Consider the following 23,562-nt stretch of genomic DNA (forward strand, 5'->3'; position numbering starts at 1 on the left):
ATGTGTTTTTCTTTATGTATGTGTGTTTGCTCTGGAGCTGTGAAATCTCCTAGACGCCGAAGCAGACTGTACCATTTCACACTTCCTAATAGGGGAAGGTTGAAGACACTGACTGAAGTCCACCCCCCCCCCAACTCCAGTAAAGTGGTACATCCTTTGCTCTTTTTACAAAGGACAGTCACCGATGCTTCCGTGTCCTGTATCCCTTCCCACATACGGTTCCTCCTAACTCCTCCCTCACCCCGCTTTTTCTAATCCCCCCACCCCCACCCCTACCTCTTCCTCTGGTACGTGATGAGTGGGGAAGTCATGTAGTTATCAGAGGCTTCCCAGGTTCCCGTAGGATCTGCTGCTACCTCTGCAGCCTGAGCAGTAGCAGGGAGGGAGGGGCTCTCCCTAGCTTCTCTGCCTTTCTATTGGTCTCCTGTGTTACCTCCTGGTGGCGTGTATTGGCCCACCCTTCCTCTCTCTCTATTCCTGCCTCAGATGCAGTTACCCAGGCAGCAAAGAGGGAGGCTTTAGAGACGCTCACACTCTGCATGGGTGAAGAAAGCTGGTGGGTTAGAGGACTAGAGGATATCAGAGCTACCTCTATCCTCTTCCCACGTTCATCTACTTGTGGCAGTTTATCCTTTGGCGTAAAACAAAAGTCACCTGGTGAGGTGGGGGCTGGTTTTCTTGGATGATTGGCGTCCTTGCCAATGAGACAAGCATTCTGAGAGGACTTCCCAAAGTGATTTGAAAGCTAGTTTTCTTCGTGTGGGAGTGGTGAGAGGGCAGCCATGGCTCACGCTGCGGCTCACATTAAGAAGGCCAGGTCCGAGATGGATCAACCTCCGGACCTGAAGGCTCTGGAGAAGGCCAAAGAGAGAAGGAGGCGTTCCCGGGAACGGGCTGAACGCAAGCGCAAGGTACCGGGCAGACTCCCTGGAATCACCCACCTATTCATCCCTTCTCACTTTGTGTGACCAATCAGTGTTTTACTGGTTACTTCATCCCACTACTAGTCATCCCTCCACCTCATCATCATCAAAGTATCACCTTAACCAAAAGATCAAGCACTGCAGAAGAGTTTCTGGTGCAGAAGCAATGATCACAGACAATCTGTCTTACCATTTTCACCTCCACCGTCATTATCATGTAGTGGCACAGAGGGACTATTCTATGGAACCACTCTTGTTTAGATGAAATGAAGTTGAGTCTTGCACAAGACTGAAGATCTAAAGCATTAAATTGTATTCTGTGATCAGTGCCATCAGTCCATTGTCACCCGCTGAATCACAAGATACACAAGTCACACTAAGCTGTGATTCCAGAACATGGCCATGATGACTGCTTGATCCCTGCTGTTGTCAGTGCTTGTCTTCATAACATCTTACACACTGCCTACAGATCTGCTTCAATCCATCCTTCATTCCACTCCTCATTCTGTCATCATGTGCCTGCACAAGTATCATAAATGACCTCTGGACAAGTCCTCAAATAATCAATCAGTGCTGCTGTCTCCCAACTTCAAGCTTCTCTGGGTGGGCACCATCTTTGTACAGTATACTTCCTTCAAATACCTCTGCCTTTCCCTGTAGATGCACCTACGCAGAACAGTCTCTGGTGCATAGCTAGGCTGCGCAGTGTATATTCACTCTATTTGCTCACTAATAGACATATCCTCTCATGCAAACACAAACTCTCACTGCTGTGCATTTTTGGTGCTGCTGTATCTTTGTGGGAAGTGATTTTATAGTGAAGGCTTTACTCTAACAAGCTGTTTCAGGGAGTGTATCTGCTCACATGATTCTGTACAGGATTACTATTGATGCGTTTTTGGCAGCTCAGCGTGAACATGCACGCATACAGGCATTGGATACACAGAGGTTTTTTAATTGTTATGAAAGTTCCGTGAATTGCAAGATTTAGTTTGATGCCAATTGTAGGGAAGGAATGGGCATTCTTGTCATATTCTAACTTGAGATATTTTAAAGAGGAGGTGTTAAGTCAGATTACTGCATAGTACTGTTGCATGAGATGGAAATAGAGGATGGCATAAGGAATTTTAACATTTGCATGGAGTGAATGGGCTACCTGCTTAATTCTAACTTGTGATATTCATGTAAGGGATAATACCTGCCAAGTTGTACCTTCCATGATTATAATGGATGACGATGTGGCCAAGAACCACCCAACAAAAAGCAGAATACGGTTTGCCTCGATAACTAAGCTTTCCTGTTGCTGTCAATATCTACAGTTTTATACAGGGGTATTCATTTAGAACCAAAAACAAAAACACTTCTTAAGCATCTGCTTAAACTGTCCAGTTTCTAAATGCTAATCCACAGCCCACAACTTCCAACCTAGAGGTCTACACGGGTCTAAAATGATGAACCTCAACCCCAACCCAGAAACAAGCCTGAATCAATTCGAGAAATTTGTTTCAAGATGCAATTGAACCAGAGACTCAAAAAATAAGTAAATAAGTAATATAATTTGAAGGAATTTAAATAAATAAATAAATTATAACCCGACCTATGCGTGTCCAAAATATAACAAACCCAACGCTGTGCATGTCTGAAGTGAGACAGACCTGAAATGACAAAAACAAACTCAAACCTGAACCAAACCTGAATCAACTTGAGAAAGTTGTTTCAAGGTCCAACTGAGCCTAAACAATTGAAAAATAAATGAATAATTTATATAGTTTTTAAATATACTAAAATAGATCAATTATAACCCGACCTGTTTGTGTCCAAGATATAACAAACCCAACACAGGGCATGTCTGAGGCAAGACCCGTCCAGGTTTATTGATAGACCCGACAAAACTGGTAATTAAATTGCTGCTTAAAATGCTGTTCTACTGTTAAAAATGTTATATTATGTTGGATACAACATATTGCTCTTACCCATCTTATATAATATTATGTAATGTTTCAGATGTCTGTATTCATTTATTTTATTCTATTGTCACTTGTTTTGTTGTTGTTGATGTGAGTGGAACTTGCCTGCTCATGACCAGTGTATGATGGTTCTAAGCAGGTTAGATCATGCATATAAGTATGAAGGCTTACACTTAAATATGGACATGTTACACATGGTTAGCTTGGCTAGATTATCCACAAGTCAGTAGTTCATTTCACAGAAAGCATGAGCACCAAAGTATAATTCAGATCTTTAGGCGGCATGGCAAACAAGCGAGAGACACAAAACAGTGATAAACAGTGATAAATACAGTACTTACCTTCAAAACGGTCATAAAATCTGAATATGTGCCTAGGCCTTGATTACTTAAATTGCTTCAGTCTGTAAGGGTCCACCAACTCAGACCTGACAGACCACAATAAAACATGGACCCAAACTTGTACAGGAGGTGTTTCTGGTCTCAGGTCTTAGAGTCTGGGTAGAGCCATTAAGACCTCTATTCCAGCCGATCAAAATGTAGAATTTCTAGTGGTCATGATACAAAGAAAAAGAACAGACAAATTTGAAATGATATGTTAGCTTGATACAGTACATGCTGTTATTGTGTGAAAGGAAAATTGAGGATGACATGAGGAAGCATATTAACATTATCTAGTCTTAAATCTGTTATCAGTGTCTAAATGAAAAAGTGGATTTCTAACTGTTTCACTTTTCCTCCTACTGATGGGTAATGATTCTGATAAGGTCCATTACTTGCTGTCAAAATAACATCTTTCAAAACAGAAGCCAGTCATGACCTTTCTACACGTTTGGATGAAGGGTTGTTGTGTTGTTTTCCTCTTCACTGTACTGAACTGAACTGCACAGCAGATTATAACATGGGATTATTGGTGTGCCCTCTCTCTCTGCCTCTCAACACACATACATACACACACCCCTAAAAGTGATTAATAGATTCAATTTAGTGAATTGTCCACAAATTGCCAGAGGGCAGACATTTAGATCACAGCAACACACACACTGCTATCAAATCACAGTTTTATCACCAGCGACTGCGTCCTGCCTGAATCCATTAACCCCATGTAAATGGTACTTAGTGGCTATCACAGGCTTGGCATGGACAAAGCTTGGCTAAAGCGTGTTGTTATGAAATACTGAAACACATTGTGGATGTAATGTTGGATTTCCTCTCAAATACGTCAGCATAAATGCACAGTTGTGCTCACATCACAAATTATATAACAAAGCAGGGAAGATGCATTGTGGTTTATTAGTTTGAATGCAGCAAGGATCAATTGCATGCTGAGGGATGCTCTGCAGACTCCAGACCAGTCTTTAACTGCCTCATCTGCAATATGAAAACACTTTCACATCACTACTGTTGTACAGTGATGTAGGTTGGTAAGGTTTCAGTTTTTTTTTTTAGAACAGGCCTTTTAAGATATTTACATCTGCAACCTTATTTACTACAAGTTTTTAACCTCATCTGCAAACAGAATTAAGCCTTTGTTTGAAACAAGCTTATTTTAAACACAGTTATTAAAGTAATTCACATTTTCCATGGTTTCATAAGTATATTTCATCATATTTTAGTAGGGCTGTTTGATTATGGAAAAAATCATATTCACGATTATTTTGGTCAAATCACGATTATGCAAACGATCATGTGGTGCATGTTATGACTTATATTGTTTACACGGCGGCATGGCATTTCTGTCTCTACATGGTCGCGCGTTTACAATTCTCCTCTGCTCTCTGTATCGCGCATGGTGGAGTTCGGCCCTGATGCGCACACACACACACACACACACACACACACACACACACCAACCTCTCTCGCTGTCCCTCTGCCATTTTCTGCACGCTGTTTTTGAAATCTTCCACGATCACCTGCCCCACATTAATTAGTTCAACTACTTGACTGGCTTGTGGAGTGAATAGAGGAGTGGAGGGAAGGGGGCGGTATTGCGCATGTGCAGCTTCATCTTCATCTTCTTCTAACCGCTTCATCCTCTTGAGGGTCGCGGGGGGGGGCTGGAGCCTATCCCAGCTGACATCGGGCGAGAGGCGGGGTACACCCTGGACAGGTCGCCAGACTATCACAGGGCTGACACAGAGACAAACAACCATTCACACTCACATTCACACCTATGGACAATTTAGAGTTACCAATTAACCTAGCCCCCAGTCTGCATGTCTTTGGACTGTGGGAGGAAGCCGGAGTGCCCGGAGAGAACCCATGCTGACACGGGGAGAACATGCAAACTCCGCACAGAAGGGCTCCCACGCCCGGGATCGAACTGGCAACCCTCTTGCTGTGAGGCGAAAGTGCTAACCACCACACCACTGACGTGCAGCTTCTGTAGAAGATAAAATAACATCTTCAGGCGTCCGTGACCAAAAATTGTTTACCCTCGATTTCATTCATTTTGAAATTGTTTACGTAATCGCAATCACCAGACGATTAACTGCACGGCCTTATATTTTAGTGAGATTCCCACCTGTTTATTAGTGTTTTTATGTCTCTGCACAGGCAATATCCATGGCTGGAGGCATTATGTTTTTGGGTTGTCCGTTCATCCCATTCTTGTGTACACGATAGCTTAGTGTGTCATGATTGAATTTCTTCAAATTTGGCACACATTTCCACTTGGATTCAATGGTGAACTGGTTAGATTTTGGTAGGCATAGGACAAAAGTCAAGGTCTCTGTGATTTCATCTCTTCTCAGGATACCTCAAGCCTTGAGGGATTTTTCTTTCAAGTTTGGTACAAACATTCACTTGGACTCAACAATAAACTGATTAAAGCTCAAAGTCACTGTGACCTTGCATGCGTCTCATTCTTGTAAACACAATATCCCAAGAAAGCCTTGAGGGAATTTCCTCAAATTTGGCATAAACATCCACTTGGACTGAAGTGGATCAAGTAGTTGAATCTTGGCAGTCAAAGGTCAAGGTCCCTGTGACTTCAGAAAACATGACAAAACTATGACCAAACTTTACAGAAATGTTTAATAGGATAAAATGATGAAGTTATGGCATTTTATATCCAAAATGTCAAAGGTCACCTTCACTGTGACATCATAATGTTCTGCAAAAACACTTTTCTGGCCATTACTCTAAGTCATATCTCCAGACCAGAAGGGGAGATCGAAGAAGGGGAGTAACATTTGGTCTGTTATTGAATTGGTGACACTAATCTTGAAATTGTGCTGATTGTGTATATCTTCTGTGCTGCCAGGGAGAAGATGTGTTTGAAGCATCCATGTTTTCACAGACATGAATATTAACTATAAGTGCAACTTGACTGGTTTGCAGAGGCATACAATGACAAAGTTGTAATTCTAGTTTTGATAGCTGTTAACCAGCAATAAGTTTTAACACTTGCTGAGCAGATGTTGCTAACTAAAGTCTTTCAACAGCTCACAGGGCAAAGTTGTGGTCTTGATTTATTTTGAAACACTTCCTGAGTAAAATTTGATCATAAACCAATTAGAGGCAGAGTAGGGTGGGTATTCACAAGCACACAAGCAGGGTTGTCAGGTCTGCTTATCAGCCACAACTTTGGGCTTGTTTTTTTTTTCGTAAAGTCGCTAACAAATATTGGTAAAGTGTTTCTAAAGTGAAGTTGCTTATTTGGGCTTGCTCTCTAAACGTCTCCTTTCTCTATATATATCCGTCTAATAAGTTATGTAAACTCATGATAGTATGTCGGACTGCAGGATGTTTCCACAGCTCCACTCCCTCTGCCCCTCTCCTTCTCCACATACACACAGGTGATGGTCAGTCAATGAGACTTTTCACATTTAAATTGCGCGATTAATGAAAGTTCTTGAACTATTAGTGGGTGACAAGTGGGTGAAATATGGAAAGAATACAATAAAGATTTGTTGAAAGAGAGAGGATTAAAAGATTGGACTTCAAAAGGGGCACTGTTAGTATGTATTTTATATCTTCACTGACCAATGGATACTAGGTCAAAGAACCCCTGAGGATCATGTTCCACCAGGACAACTACAAGTTAGACTAATCTTAGTTGGCCGAAGGCCAAGTTAAATTTGGCAAAGCACCATGTAGGTAACAGCACACATGCTACCCTCTGCATGTAGCCAATGTTGATCCGAGCTAGTAATAAATGTGCATCAAGAAAGAACTCTGTGATCGGCCTCATCCTTGCATTCTTCCGATCATCACAGTGTGCAGATTCAGATTCTGCATCAACTATGTACTCTTCATTCAGATCTTGTCAATTTCAATCAATCAATTTTATTTATAAAGCCCAATATCACAAATCACAATTTGCCTCACAGAGCTTTACAGCATACGACATCCCTCTGTCCTTATGACCCTCGCAGCGGATAAGGAAAAACTCCCCAAAAAAACCCCTTTAACGGGGAAAAAAAACGGTAGAAACCTCAGGAAGAGCAACTGAGGAGGGATCCCTCTTCCAGGACGGACAGACGTGCAATAGATGTCGTACAGAACAGATCAGCATAATAAATTAACAGTAATCCGTATGACACAATGAGACAGAGAGAGAGAGAGAGACAGAGAGAGATGCAGGTAATGACAGTAGCTTACAACAACATTATTGAAAGTAATAATATTATAGTTATAGTTCTGGCTACTGTGGTACAATATGTTGAAAGTATGTATTAATATCTGGCAGTATACATGTGTGACAATAGTCATATGTGTATAATAACAGTAGAAGTATGACTAATGACTAATGATGGCAGCAGCAGCAGGAGGCATCTGGCAGGACCACGGCAGCAGCACAACCACACACGTCACGCTGTCCAGGCACCGTTGCGATATGAGTTAATCTGAGAGACAGTGGAGCACAAAGGCTCCGGAGAAGAAGCCAAGTTAGTGACATCCAGAATGGCCGAGTTAGCAAGATGCAGTAATAGAATACGAGAGAGAGAGAGAGAGAGAGAAGGAGAGAAGGTGCCCGGTGTATTATAGGGGGGTCCTCCGGCAGACTAGGCCTAAGTCAGCCTAACTAGGGGCTGGTACAGGGCAAGCCTGAGCCAGCCCTAACTATAAGCTTTATCAAAGAGGAAAGTCTTAAGTCTAGTCTTAAATGTGGAGACGGTGTCTGCCTCCTGGACCGTAACAGGAAGATGATTCCACAGGAGAGGAGCCTGATAGCTGAAGGCTCTGGCTCCTGATCTACTTTTGGAGACTTTAGGGACCACGAGTAACCCTGCGTTCTCAGAGCGCAGTGTTCTGGTGGGATAATATGACACTATGAGCTCTCTAAGATATGACGGAGCTTGACCATTTAGAGCTTTATAAGTTAACAGTAGGATTTTAAATTCAATTCTGGATTTTACAGGGAGCCAGTGTAGAGAAGCTAAAACAGGAGAAATATTATCACATTTCTTAGTTCCTGTTAGTACACATGCTTCTGCAATTAGCTGGAGAGTTTTTAAGGACTTAGGCTACTAGAGCTACCTGATAATAGAGAGTTACAGTAATCCAGCCTAGAGGTAACAAAAGCGTGGACCAATTTTTCTGCATCTTTTCGGGTCAGGATAGGCCTAATTTTCGCAATATTACGCAGATGAAAAAATGCAGTCCGTGAGGTTTGTTTTAAATGAGAATTAAAGGACAAATCTTGATCAAATATCACTCCGAGGTTTCTTACGGTAGTGCTAGAGGCCAGAGCAATGCCATCTAGAGAAAGTATGTCATCAGATAAAGAGTCTCTGAGTTGTTTGGGGCCAAGAACAATAACTTCAGTTTTGTCTGAATTTAACATCAGGAAATTAGTGCTCATCCAAGTTTTTATGTCTTTAAGGCAGTTATGGAGTTTAGTTAATTGATTACTTTCTTCTGGCTTCATCGATAAATACAACTGAGTATCATCCGCATAACAATGGAAATTCATAGAGTGATTTCTAATGATGTTACCTAAAGGAAGCATATATAGAGTAAATAGGATTGGTCTGAGCACAGAACCTTGCGGAACTCAAAAACAAACTTTGGTACGTGAGGATGATTCATTATGAACGTCAACAAACTGAAAACGATCAGATAAATAAGATTTAAACCAGCTCAGTGCAGAACCTTTTAGGCCAATTAAGTGATCCAGTCTCAGCAGTAGAATTTGATGGTCAATAGTGTCAAACGCTGCACTAAGATCTAATAAAACAAGTACAGAGACAAGTCCTTTGTCTGAAGCAATGAGAAGGTCATTTGTAATTTTGACTAGTGCTGTCTCAGTGCTATGATGCACTCTAAATCCTGACTGAAATTCCTCAAATAAATTATTATCATGGAGAAAATCACACAGCTGGTCTGCGACTACTTTCTCAAGGATCTTTGACATAAAGGGAAGATTAGATATTGGTCTGTAGTTGGCTAACACCTCTGGATCCAGGGTGGGCTTTTTTAGTAGAGGTTTAATTACAGCTATCTTAAAAGACTGTGGTACATAGCCTGTTAATAAGGATATATTGATCATATCTAATATATGAGTGTTAACTAAAGGAAAGACCTCCTTAAGTAGCCTAGTTGGGATGGGGTCTAAGAGACACGTTGATGATTTAGATGAAGAAATCACTGCAGTCAGTTCTTGAAGAGAAATTGGGGAGAAGCAATCTAAATATATATTAGGTCTTACAGCTGTGTTTGAGGTTAGATAGGTACTATCTGAGGACAGGAGGTCATGAATTTTGCCTCTAATAGTTAGAATTTTGTCGTTAAAAAAGCTCATAAAATCATTACTGCTAAGGGCTAAAGGAATACAAGGCTCAATAGAGTTTTGACTCTCAGTCAGCCTGGCTACAGTGCTGAAAAGAAACCTGGGGTTGTTCTTATTGTCTTCTATTAATGCTGAGTAATAGTTTGCTCTGGCATTGCGGAGGCCCCTCCTATAAGTTTTGAGACTGTCTGTCCAGATTAAACGAGATTCGTCCAGTTTGGTTAATCGCCAATTCCTTTCAAATTTTCGCGATATTTGTTCTTACGGGTTTGAGAGTTATACCAAGGAGCGAACTTTCTTTGCTTTTTTAACTTCTTTTTAAGAGGAGCTACAGAATCAAGTGTTGTTCGCAGCGAACCTACGGCGCTATCGACAAAATGATCAAAGTCGGTACGGGAAACCTCTGTTACTGAGGGACTTGGTATTGAATTTAACGACGGAGTAATCTTTTCCTTAAATTTTGCGACAGCACTATTTGATAAACATCTAGTATAGTAACTGTTGCTGAGTGGCGTGTAATCGAGTAAAAAGAAATCAGAAGTAATCAGATAATGATCCGATAGCGAGGGATTCTGTGGAAAGACTGTTAGGTTGTCAATTTCAATTCCATACGTGAGAACTAGATTGAGGGTATGGTTAAAACAATGAGTGGGTTCATGTACACCCTGACTGAAGCCAGTGGAGTCTAATAATGAGATAAACGCGGTAGCCAGGGAGTCATTATCAACGTCAACATGAATGTTAAAATCGCCTACAATAATAACTTTATCTGATTTAAGAACTAAACTGGATAAAAACTCTGAGAATTCAGATACAAGTTCAGAATACGGGCCAGGAGCACGGTACACTATAACAAATGAAAGTGGCTGCGAGGTTTTCCAGGTCGGATGTAAAAGACTAAGAACGAGGCTTTCAAATGAATTATAATCTAGTTTAGGTTTAGGGCTGATTAACAAACTAGAGTTAAAAATGGCTACAACTCCCCCTCCTCGGCCACTGTGTCGAGGAATGTGGGTATTGCTATGACTGGGAGGAGTGGATTCATTTAGACTAACATATTGATCTGGACACAGCCAGGTTTCAGTGAGACTGAGTAAATCAATATGATTATCTGATATTAATTTGTTTACTAACACTGCTTTAGACGATAGAGACCTGATATTTAACAGTCCGCATTTAATTCTCCTGTTTTGTCTTTCTGTCACAGAAGAGGTTTTAATTTTTATGAGGTTGTTATGCACAACTCTTTGTTTAATTTTAGATTTAAATAATTTAGGTGGTCGGGAGACAGACACCGTTTGTATAAAACTATGAAAACTATGGCTGGGTAACTGAACTAGAAGCTCAGAGAGGCGTATAGGACTGCGACTCTGAGTCCTGGTCTCAACTCTGGGTTGTCAGGGATTTAAATTACTAATAAATTTTGCCAGGTTCCTAGAAATGAGAGCAGCTCCATCCAAAGGATCGGATTGGATCGGTGCTGGTGAGTCCAGCGCTCTTTACCTGCCGACTGTTCTTATTTTAACTCCCTGCGGACGTCGGGTCGTGGAGGAGGGACGGCGGCGGTTTATAAAAACGTCTTTAAATGTAAGCAGTGCACCGTCTCATCCTCAATTTCCAGCTTTGAAGTGACTTTATTTGAGGTGGGTCACTCCGACCCGGTGCTGTGCGCTGTCATATACCGACCCCCCAAATACAATAAGGACTTTGTTAATGACTTTTCTGGTCTTCTGGCGGAAATCATGCCGAAGTATGACCGTGCCATTTTTCTTGGGGATTTTAATATTCATGTGTGTTGTCCTGATAAGCCGTTGGTGAATGACTTTTTAAACCTTATTGATTCTTTTAATCTGGTGCAGTGTGTGTCTGGTCCCACACATGGACACACATTAGATCTAGTCCTCTCTTATGGTTTATCTGTGTCTAACTTGGAGATCTGTGACGATGCGATTTCTGATCATATGCCTGTTTTGTTTGAAGTTGCTTTCTCCTGTGCCGATGTTAAATCTGGTGCCCCTGTTCAGCGCCGTCGGATTTTTAACTCTTTTACTGCCGGTCAGTTCTCCGTGGCTTTTAACCAGCTCTGTGTCCGCCCTGCCTCTGCTAACACAGAGGAGCTCAGCTCCTGGTTTAACTCCTCCTGCCGAAACATACTGGACTCTGTGGCTCCAATAAAAACTGTGTTGCCCAAGGCTAAAACTGAGCCATGGTTCAATAAGGAAACCCGTGCAGCTAGACGGGAGTGCCGCAAAGCAGAGCGGAAGTGGAAGAAGGACAAGCTGCAGGTTTCCCTCCAAATCCTAAAGGACTGTTGGCACTCCTACCAGAACACAAAACAAGACTTACATAAACTCCAGATCACTCAAAACAGAGCGGCACGCCTCGCACTCCGCTGTAATGGAAGGAGTAGTGTTGAATGGATGCATGGAGTACTGTCTTGGATGAAAGTGGATCAAAGACTAGCATGTAGGCTTGTGACATTTCTGTTTAATATTTATCATTCTGGTAAATACAAGAATTTGTTGTTTCAGCTACAACCTATAAATGCTAGACATGGCTATACCACTAGGCATGCTATGTGTGTTCACTTTACCGCTACCAAGATCTAATGCACTGAAGAGAACTGTAATGTATAGAGCAATAGCATATTGGAATAGGCTCCCGCCAAATATAATTAGGATAGACAATAAATTGAGATTTAAAAAGAAATTAAAAGAAGCCATTATTGGTAAAGAAATTGTGTTCAGTTAGCAAGTTGAAATTGCAGAACTGTAATGATGTTTTGGGTTCTTTGAATGAGGTATGTTGATTGTACATTAAGAGTTATTAGAAACACTGAGTTTTTCTGTTTGTTTTGTTTAAATTTGAGTATGCATTTGGTTTTTGTATTTTATTGTATTGTTTCATTGTATTAAGTTTTTATTTTGATTGTACTGTATATATGAGTGTCTGGACCCCAGGAAGAATAGTCTTCACTTTGGGAAGACTAATGGGGATCCATAATAAAAACATAAAAACATAAAACATAAAAACACTGTTAAAGAGACCAAAAGGAAATACCTGTCAAACCTCATTGAGTTAAATCGTCATAACCCGCGTGTGTTATATAAAACCATTGACACTGTTCTTAATGCCCCACAGCCTATCAGCTTGGAGGCATCTCCTGACATGTGCAATAGCACATGCATTTTTTTATTGATAAGGTTGCTACTGCAAGGGCTCTCATCTCAGCCCCTGCATCTGACCCCTCTGTCCCTGTTCCTTGTTCTGCAGCTCTTGATAAGTTTGAACCTGTGTCCCTATCATTTTTAGAAGAGCTGATTGGCCATATTAAGCCATCAGGTTCTCCCTGTGACGTTGTCCCTCCTGGTTTCTTCAAAGCAGTTTTCCCTAGTATAGGGCAGTCGGTTCTGGCCATCATCAACAGCAGTCTGTCCTCTGGTGTTGTTCCCCCGAGTTTGAAACATGCAGTGGTCCAGCCCCTACTTAAGAAACCTGGCCTTGATGGCAGTGTGCTGGCCAATTTTAGGCCCATCTCTAAGCTGCCTTTTATCTCCAAAATCTTAGAAAAAGTTGTTCATGCTCAGCTAAAATCGTTTTTAGATGAGCATAATGTCCTGGAGATCTTTCAATCAGGCTTTAAAACTCTGCATAGCACCGAGTCGGCTTTAGTAAGAGTTTTTAATGACATCCTCCTGGCAAATGACTCTGGTGACCATGTAATTCTTGTTTTGTTGGACCTAACAGCGGCTTTTGACACCGTGGACCACAATACCCTAGTGGCTCGGTGGCCACCTAGTGGGCATCTGTGGTACCGCACTGGAGTGGTTCAAATCTTATCTGGCTGACAGAAGCATGAGTGTAAGCCTTGGAAACTCAGAATCCAGCTCTGCTCCACTGCCGTATGGGGTTCCACAGGGGTCGATTTTAGGGCCCCTGCTTTTTTCTTTGTATTTACTGCCCCTGGGATCCATCCTGAGAAAGCATGGCATCTCTTTCCACTTTTATGCTGACGATAGTCAGATATATGTGCCGCTAAAAAAGAAAAATGCCTTCTCACTCACACCACTTCTGGCATGTCTTGAAGACATCAAAGAATGGATGGCCTTGAACTTTTTAAATTTTAATGAGAAAAAAACAGAAGTGATGGTGCTTGGTCCCAGTGGCCTTTGAAAATCTCCCCCTGTTGACTTGGGCCCTTTGGCAGATTTTTTAAAGACAACAGTCTCAAACTTGGGTTTTAAGATGGACAGTGATTTTAAATTGGATCGGCAAATCAGCTCTGTAGTGAAGTCCAGCTTTTTCCAAATTAGACAGCTGGCTAAGGTGAAACCTTTCCTTGCACAACAGCACTTTGAAACAGTAATCCATGCCTTTATTACATCTTGGCTGGATTACTGTAATGCACTTTATTTTGGAGTCAGCCAGTCCTCCCTTGCACGTCTCCAGTTGGTGCAAAACGCAGCTGCACGCCTGTTAACTGGAGTACGTAAGAGGGAGCACATAATTCCCATCCTGGCCTCCCTCCACTGGCTACCTGTGCACTTTAGAGTCCATTTTAAGATTCTTTTATTAGTTTTTAAATCATTAAATGGTCTGGCCCCACCTTACCTCTCTGAGCTTCTTCACCCCTACGCTCCTGCTCGATGCCTCAGGTCAGCTGATCTGCTGCTTCTGGAGGTGCAGAGGTCCAAACGGAAGCTCAGAGGGGACAGAGCTTTTTCCGTAGCCACTCCTAAATTGTGGAACGAGCTACCCCTCCACATTAGACAAGCCTCCTCACTGTTCATTTTTAAAACTTGTCTAAAAACCCATTTTTATTCCTTGGCTTTCAACTCCACATGAGACTCTGCTTCTGTTTTAGTGTTTTATGGTTTGTTTTATTTATTGTTTTATTGTTTTTAAATTGTTTTAAAAATTATTTTATTATTAACGAAACCCACATCGTTTGCTGGACACCTGGACAGCCAGCGATTAAATGATGACATGCGGCTAAACATGTCATCACTGGTCAGATTTGGGAGGGGTCCAGAGAAAACTACGGAGTCCGACATCGTTTTGGCATATTCACACACCGAGGCAATATTAATTTTAGTGACCTCCGATTGGCGTAACCGGGTGTCATTGACGCCGACATGAATAACAATCTTACTGAATCTACGTTTAGCTTTAGTCAGCAGTTTTAAATTAGATTCAATGTGGCCCGCTCTGGCCCCAGGGATACATTTGACTATGGCCGCTGGTGTTGCTAACTTCACGTTTCTCAGAATAGAGCTGCCAATAACCAGAGTTTTATCCTCAGTGGGTGTGTCGCTGAGTGAGGAAAAGCGGTTGGAAACGTGAACAGGCTGGTGGTGAGCCGTGGGCTTCGGCTTGGAGCTGTGCCTCTGGCGAACCGTAACCCAACCTCCCGGCTGAACGGGAGTTACCGAAGGACAGTTAGCAGAGGCTAAGGCTATGCTATGTGGCTCTGCACCGGCTACAGGGGGCTGGCTAACTACCGCAGCTACTGAATGGTTTTCCGTGGTGCGGAGCCGCGCTTCTAATTCACTAAGCCTCACCTCCAATGCAGCAAATAAGCTACACTTATTACAATTACCACTGTCGCTAAAGGAGGCAGAGGCATAACTGAACATTTGACACACCGAGCAAGAAAGAGCAGAGGGAGAAGCCATCGCTAGCTGTAAAGCTAATGTAGCTACCAAGGCTAGTAATGTGCAAACAACAGCTAAGAGGTTAGCGAGAAAGTCGTAGAAAGGAGGAGAGCTATAAGTGCTTAAACAGAACCAGTGTGGGTTAAGACTGGAAGTAGACGTTAAAGCAACTGAAGTGAGAAAACAGGCTACTAGAATTCACCAGAGCAGTACAGAGACGCTGTCACAGAAACACCGGAAATGACACAACTCGCTTACCGCAATACGTCAGCACGTCCACGAGGTATGTCCAGCATACCAGCACTGTCAGTGCAAGTAAAAGGGCTCGTTGTCCGACACAAGCAAGCAATTTGACATATTTGAGCATGAGTAACTCTATAGTTACTTTTCTAGGTAATTAGTTACTTTTATAGTGCAGTAACTCAGTTACTAATTCAGCTACTTTTTGGGGAAAGTAACGAGTAACTATAACTAATTACTTTTTTAAAGTAACGTTCCCAACACTGGCTTTAGGATATGGGGTAACATTCTTCAGGCTTCTGGGGAAGACCCTTTGAGTCCATACTGAAATAGATGGTTCCTGGATTTACTCACATAATAATCTATATCTAATTCTATATAATCTAGCCTTTTACAAGAAAGAAATCTACTCTGTTAGAACAAGGAAACACGACAGGGGAGTGCACTTTAAAACACAGTTTAAAAAAGAACATTATGGAAATAAATGGACATAAATCAATAAAACCTTTCAGTTTAATATATATGTCACTACCCATCTCATTTTGCATTTTACCACTTTATTTTTTAAAGTCTAGGCTATTGAATGGTTTCTATATCATCACACTATCATATATATATATATACATATATATATAAGCAGGGGATTTTAATACAAAGTGGTAACCACTGTATGTGAATGCATTAACAACATGAACAACTGTGAAACAACATAACCCTCATCCATTTAAAATGAACATTAGCTCTTCTGAGCTCATTTTGGTCAAAGTAACACAAAAGTAGTGCAATAAATAACTTATTACTCTACATAGAGAGTAATATTGTGAAGTAACTTATTACTTTCAAATGAATGCAACTAGGAATATATACTGTCTTACATTTTGAGAGTAACTTGCCCGGCACTTCTTGCCATACACGAAGTCAATGAAGAAAAAGATTAGTTGAGCAGCTTCATGTCTATGGAAGTGAATCGTGACTAATATTTAAATTAAAATGTATTTGCAGAAATGCTTTTTCATTTTAAGATTGTGGCTGCATTATTTGACTCATAAATAAAATTAATCATCAATCATCCTATTTGCATTTTAATTTTCTTCTTCAAGACTGCTCATTCTTTTACTTAATTAAAATGAAAAAGAAAAAGTCATTTGAGATTTAATTTTCAAAATATGCCCCAGCAAATAGATACCAAAATTCAATTTGAAATGTAAAATTTGAAAATTAAAATGCATTTGCAGAAATGCTTTTTCATTTTAAGAATGTGGCTGCATTATTTCACTCATAAATAAAATTAATAATCAATCATCCTATTGCATTTGCATTTTCTTCTTCAAGACTGCACATTTTATGCCATAATCAAAAAGAAAACAAAGAAGACATTGCTATTTCATTTTCGTGGTCTGCCCTGCAAAATAGTGACCATAATTCGAACATGATTTGGCAATCTGAGCGGTGCAGGAGAGTGACGTCAGGAGCCGCTCTTCTTCAGCTGACCATGGTGCTACCCATCTAATACGGTAGGGGGCGGTGTGCACATTTGATATATGGATGCATCACAGATCATGGTGCTCCCTGAGACTGTGCTTTCTAAACATCGGAATTTCCCAGAACTGAATAAATACCACACGTGCAACACAAAACTGCTTTGCTAGCTCAATCATGTTGTAACTAAGATATCTGCTGGATAAAATGTAATTTTTGTCATGTGTTATTTATGAGTGAAATAATGCAGCCACATTCTTAAAATGAAAAAGCATTTCTGCAAATGCATTTTAATTTTCAAATTTTACATTTCAAATTGAATTTTGGTATCTATTTGCTGGGGCATATTTTGAAAATTAAATCTCAAATGACTTTTTCTTTTTCATTTTAATTAAGTAAAAGAATGAGCAGTCTTGAAGAAGAAAATTAAAATGCAAATAGGATGATTGATGATTAATTTTATTTATGAGTCAAATAATGCAGCCACAATCTTAAAATGAAAAAGCATTTCTGCAAATACATTTGAATTTAAATATTAGTCACGATTCACTTCCATATACATGTCTCTATCTGTGTGTTTTGGCTGGAAGGGCAGCTTCAGCCTCAAACAGCTGATGCTCCATACTGCAGATCACACTAAAATAATTTACACACTGACATATGGAGGATACAGCCACTAGTTTACCCAGCTTTTTACAATAGTGGACCCTTTAATCTGCTGTGTATCTCTGACGTTATGATCTGTGCAGTCATTATTATTTCATCTGCTGTCCAAAGCATCCGTCTCTCCTTTTATTATTATTCATCTCACACTTCTTCTAATTATCTGACAGATCCAAGGTAGGACTCTTTATGCATTTCAGTGAAATCTTAAAACACTGATCATATGAGCTACTTTATTCTGTGCCTCTCTCACTCCACTTTCTCTTCTCTGCACTTGCTCAAACACTGCAGTGCAATCCTGACTAGTGCATCTCCTCTCTCTGCAGGTATAAAGTATATATATGTACAAACACTACTAGGAGGCAACCCTTCACCTTCTTTGATTCTCCAGGATTATCTCTTCCTCTCGATCATGTTCCCTGTCACACTTCCTTCTTTAGTCTTCTTTCACCCTATTCCCCCTTGTGTCTCTCTCTTTCTCTCTCCCTCTCTCTTCTATCTACACCTGCAATAGAGCAGGATGTGAAATGCGCATTCACCTTTTTTTGTCCTGCGGTCGACCACTGGAAATTATCCCAGTGTCTCTGTCTCTTTCCTTACATCTATGCAAGGCAGACAAAGTAGACACGGTCATTTTCGCCTATCTATGATTTTGTCTTCATACTGCTGATGGATACAAAAAAAAAAAAAACCCTGCAAAACTGCAATGATTCATTTTATTTTGATAACTGAATTCTCATTTTAAGGTCTAGTGTGTAGGATGTAAGGGCATCAATTGGCAGAAATGGAATATAATATTCATAAGTGTGTTTTCATTAATTTATAATCACCCGAACTTAAGAATTCTTGTATTTTGTCACCTTGGAATGAGCCATTTATATCTACATACAGAGTAGGTCCTCGTCCATGGAGCCTGCCACGTTGTTTCTACAGTAGCCCAGAATGGAAAACCAAAACACTGGCTCGAGATTGGGCCATTCTTATTTTAACATTGGCCACCGTAGTTCTCCTACATGTTTGGCACGTGGGAGATGTTTCAGTGCTAGATGCCACTAAAATCTTAAACAGTTGACCTTAAAATGGCTGTAAAACTGTAACTAGTCTGGTACAGTGTTAATTTTGACAGTGATTTTAGCTTTAGTCTCAGTCTTGAGACAGCAATACAAATGCATTTTAGTCACATTTTAGTCATTTTTATCCTTTATAGTTTTAGTCTAGTTTTAGTTGGTGAAAATTCCATACATTTTAGTCAGTAACAATTCAGAACATTTTAGTCAACCAAAATTAAAAAAAGTTTTAGTTGATGGAAATTCAAAACATTTTAATCAACGAAAAATCTAAACATTTTTGTCAAGATCTATTTTTAGTCCATCTTCGTTTCATCTCACCATGGAAAAAGGCAACTGACGAAAAATTTTCATCATAGTTTTTGTCAAAAAAAATTACCACTGCAATGCACCCAGTCCAGTGTTGGGATAATGGGATATATACTGTATATAGTGTGACGGTTGGTATGGTAGACTGGGGACAAGTGCAAATCTTTCCAAATGTCGAGCAGATCCTGATAGAGAAATGGGTCATTTCATGGGGATTGTGATGTTAAAAAAAATGTATCCAATGATATACAGATGTCTCTTTTACCATGTAAATCAAGGGGGAAGTTTTTTTGGGCTGCGTGCCATCACATGATGGAAGTAATTCCACTTTTTTGGCTGCTATGCAAATTGGCCTCAAAGCCTGCCGCACTTTTTGGGGGCCTTGTGGTGATGGATATTGTGATGACATGTCAACTCCTTGCTCACTCTCCCTCATCATTTCCTGTCGGTTTCACTGCAGTAACTTATAACTTGTAACCATCTAATAAAGGCAAAAGAACTTCTGTCCGTGAATGATTATTAGATCTAGCACAATATGTAATTTATCAAAAAACTGGCGAAAATGTATTTTGTGTATGTGCAAGACAATGACAGGTTTGTTCCCCTGTCTTCAGTGAAACATTCTGCTGCATATTTGTGTTTGAAGAGAAAGAGTCAGTGTGGTGATCATCATCAGTATGACTGCAGAGACATGGAACTTCTCAGAGGCAGTTGCCTTGACTACAGTGCCAGCTGTTCAGCTGAAAACTTATCTCACAAACTTGTTTGGCTCTCAAATTTCATACTTAATTACTTGATCAACTCACCCAGGAGTTGTTATGAAGCTTCCTCCAAAGCCTAATTGAAATGAATTAAACAATTACATAATTCCCCCTTAATCTTCCCCTGCCTAGTCCTTGTGTTTCCTGGCTCTATCTCTTCATTTTTGTCTCTATCTCTATCTCTAAAATATCACAGGAGATTGATGGTGTAACACTAATCCACTGTAGGGCCCCAGCGCAGCAGTAATTCATTTGCCATTTTTGCCATGCTTGTTTTTGTGGCCATTTGTGTTTGACACAGTGCATTTCAGTCTTAACCTTTCTCAAATTTCTGAGTAAATGGACCTCAACTGGAACATTATTTAGTGCTTTTCTGTTATTAGGCTTAATATACAGTTTGCAGAGTTAATGCAAATTGAAATACAAGAGTGATTCTTTTTTTTTTTTAAGATATTTTTTGCCTTTAATGGACAGGACAGTTGAGTGTGAAGGGGGAGAGAGAGAGGGGGGATGACATGCAGCAAAGGGCCACAGGCTGGACTCGAACCCGGGCCGCTGCGGCAACAGCCTTGTATACGGGGTGCCTGCTCTATCCACTAAGCCACCGACGCCCCACAAGAGTGATTCTTAATGGGTTTGGACACTATATTTATTTCAAATAATTTAAAAGCTGTAGGAAAAGCATGAAATGGACAAATAATTCCGTAAAATTGCCTAACCAGGTGCATCATCAGACTGTATGTGTGACTCTGACTCTGTGTAGGTGTGACTCACAGGAACACCTGTGATTGTCCAAGTGGGTACGCTGTCTCTACACACCTTTCCAGCTCTTTATATTATGTGGGAAGTACTTACTCAAAGGGAAAATATGTGTGAAATGTGATTGACTGAAGTGTTTCATGCAAAAAATGCACTCTTTGTATTACTGTGCTTCCCATAGCCTGGAGTGCTGGACTGACATATGTCTCTGTGAACAGTTCCTCCAAAGCAATATAAATAAAGCAGAAATAGACACATTTTTGTTAATGTGGCCAATTAATGTACATCCTACTGAAGTTTTATGGGTCAGTGACCACTGTTTGGTCTTTTGACCTACAGTTTTTTAGGCTGCAGCATCTGGAGAAAATACTAGGCTAAAACTACTGTAAGGCTGACTTTTTGGAAGACTTTCTGAATGCTTGATTCAGACCTTTGAATCACCACCCACTTTGCTCAGTGTTTGAAATAAGTCTTGTGATGTGCTTACTGACAGCTGTTTGGGCCCCAGTTCTGAGGTCGGGGAGTCAGCACTTTGGCCACAAAGCCTAGCAGAAAATCACAGTATGGCACGATGCAATGTATCCTCATACAACATTTCAAATGATAAACCTACAAATTACCATGCTGTAGGAGTATCATCTGAGTAAAATGTGGTAATATCTGTATCTGTAATGAAAGAAAATCCACATTTAGGTATCTGTACTTAATCTCTGAACTCTTGTGATCAAAATGATCTGAAGTTCGCCTTGAGATTGTTCTGTAAATAGTCTTATATTGATAATAAATGTGGCAACCTCTGGTTAGCTCCACCCACCAATTTAAATCCCACTCATTCCGAATACAGATACAGATATAGATACAAATAATGGTATATATGCTCATCCCTACGAATTAGTGCCCCAAAAATGACGTTACACAATGTATCCTTATACGGCAGTTCGTATGATATCCTACAAAAATGCACACACTACAGTCCATATGATATCCTATGAATTAGTGCCCCAAAGATGATGTTGCGTCCTTAACAGAACATTACATAATAAATGTAGAGTTAGTTTGGCAAGTCAAGTTACTATGGTTAGGTTAAGGCAACCTAGTCTCACTCTGAAGTCTTCAAATATCAGCGCTTGATCAGTGACTTCCAGCATCAGACACTGACGATAAAAGCCATCCTTTCACGTCGGCATGATACGCGGGTGCTTGCCATTATTGGTTAACCACACCCTGCGGAATCAGGGAGAAACGCGGAGGGACAATAACATAACTTAAAGGGGGGAAAATCCAAGCAGGGTGGGCAGGAGTGGTGGTGGATGTTTCCAACAACTACTGACTTTCAATCAGGAGGCTGGTGTTTGCTTGCCGTAAGATTGTAAAGCCAAACCCTGGTCTTTTTTCCTATGCTCAACCTAGTGCTTTTGTTGGCAAATCGTAACCATGTCCTTTTGTTGTTGAAGGAAAAAAATGTCAATTTGCGGTGTTGTACCAACCTAGTGTGTTTATTTTGAAAAAGACTGTATGCAAACTGTACATTTCCTGTGAAAGCGGAAGTGTATTTTGAAATCAGACAATACATGTAACAGGCAGGAGGATGTCAACAACCAACGCACCCAGGGTACCTTTCACGTCATAAATTGATGTGGAAGGTTAATGACCAAACATCAATATTTGACGAGTTTGGAGTGGAATGTTGGAATGTGTTGGATTAGGAAAAGAAACATGGTGAGAATGTACCTTAAAATGACCCAAAGTTCACACGTTTCTGAACACCTGTCTCCTGGGAAAATTCCCAGGGAAAAGTCCTGTGTTTTGTGACACGTCCTCCATCCCAACCTACCTCGTTATGTATCACTACTGCTTCTTCTTCACTCCCAACAGCACATTGGTTACATGATTGCAGCCTTCCACAATATATGGGTTATGCACGAATAACTGTCTCATTGTTACATGGGATATGTACAAATTTTGTTGCATTACTTTTTGTAAGGAAATGTACAAATAGTGCATGAGATCAGCCTACATTACGTACGCAACATTATGTACCTTTAGTAAAGTTACTGAGGTTAGATCTAGGCAAGTGAAGTTACTGTGGGTAGGGTGAGGGTTAGCTGTCTCCTGAGGCTTGCCTCCTCAGCAGACTGCTTCCTTCTTCACTCCCATCAGGACATTGGTCGCATGATTTAAGTCTTTAGAAACACATGGGCTATACATAAACTTCCTGCTTATGATTACATGGCATATGTAGGAATGTTGGTGCATTACTTTTTGTAGGAAAACACATGAACAGTGTGTGACAAAAGCCCGCACACTGCTATAGCTCATGCAGTAGTGTATATATACGTACATACATACATACATATATACATACATACATACATATATATATATATATATATATATATATGTTATATTTAACCAGGTAAAAGCCTAATTGAGATTAAAAATCTGTTTGTCAAGAGTGACCTAGCCAACAGGGCAGCATAAAACATTGTTACAAGTAACAACAAGGCAAACAGAAATATACAACTGCCATACACAACAAATGATTAAAAACAACGAAATGCAATTAACATGAAATACAAAGTCAGGACAAAAACAAATATGATGTAAGTACAATTTCTAAAATGATTTAGGAATAGTCACATTGACTTAAAGAGCGAATTTCTCGATCCTTTAAAATCGACTAAAATTCCCCCACAGTGATCAGTTTGACCAGTTTCAGATCCTTCTGAAGATTATTCCAAGATGAAGGAGCAGCATATTTAAAAGCTTTTTTGCAGAGTTCTGTTCTCACACTCGGAACCAGCATTTGAAGAATATTATGAGAGCGAAGGCCATATTGATTTTGGTTTCTGCACATGTATGTAGACAGATAAGAAGGAACCAGGCCAAGAATAGATTTATATATAAAAAACAACCGATGCGAGAGCCTGCAGACATACAAAGACGGCCATTTGGCAGTGGCATACAGAGTACAATGGTGTATGTGATTTCTGCAACCAGTAAAA

The 23,562-nt window shown here is 40.4% G+C and overlaps 1 protein-coding gene across 1 annotated transcript in view; it reads left to right on the forward strand.

Moving 5' to 3' along the window:
• The first annotated feature begins 278 nt into the window (after positions 1-278).
• Positions 279-23,562, forward strand: part of ank2b (ankyrin 2b, neuronal) — a 207,712-nt gene continuing 184,428 nt past the window's right edge. The window contains exon 1 of the mRNA XM_049568799.1: positions 279-911. Coding sequence (XP_049424756.1) covers positions 783-911 — 129 coding nt within the window. The 5' untranslated portion in view covers positions 279-782. The remainder of the gene's footprint in view (positions 912-23,562) is intronic.

This window comes from Epinephelus fuscoguttatus, linkage group LG23 (genome assembly GCF_011397635.1).
Source record: "Epinephelus fuscoguttatus linkage group LG23, E.fuscoguttatus.final_Chr_v1".
Classification (NCBI taxonomy): domain Eukaryota; kingdom Metazoa; phylum Chordata; class Actinopteri; order Perciformes; family Serranidae; genus Epinephelus; species Epinephelus fuscoguttatus.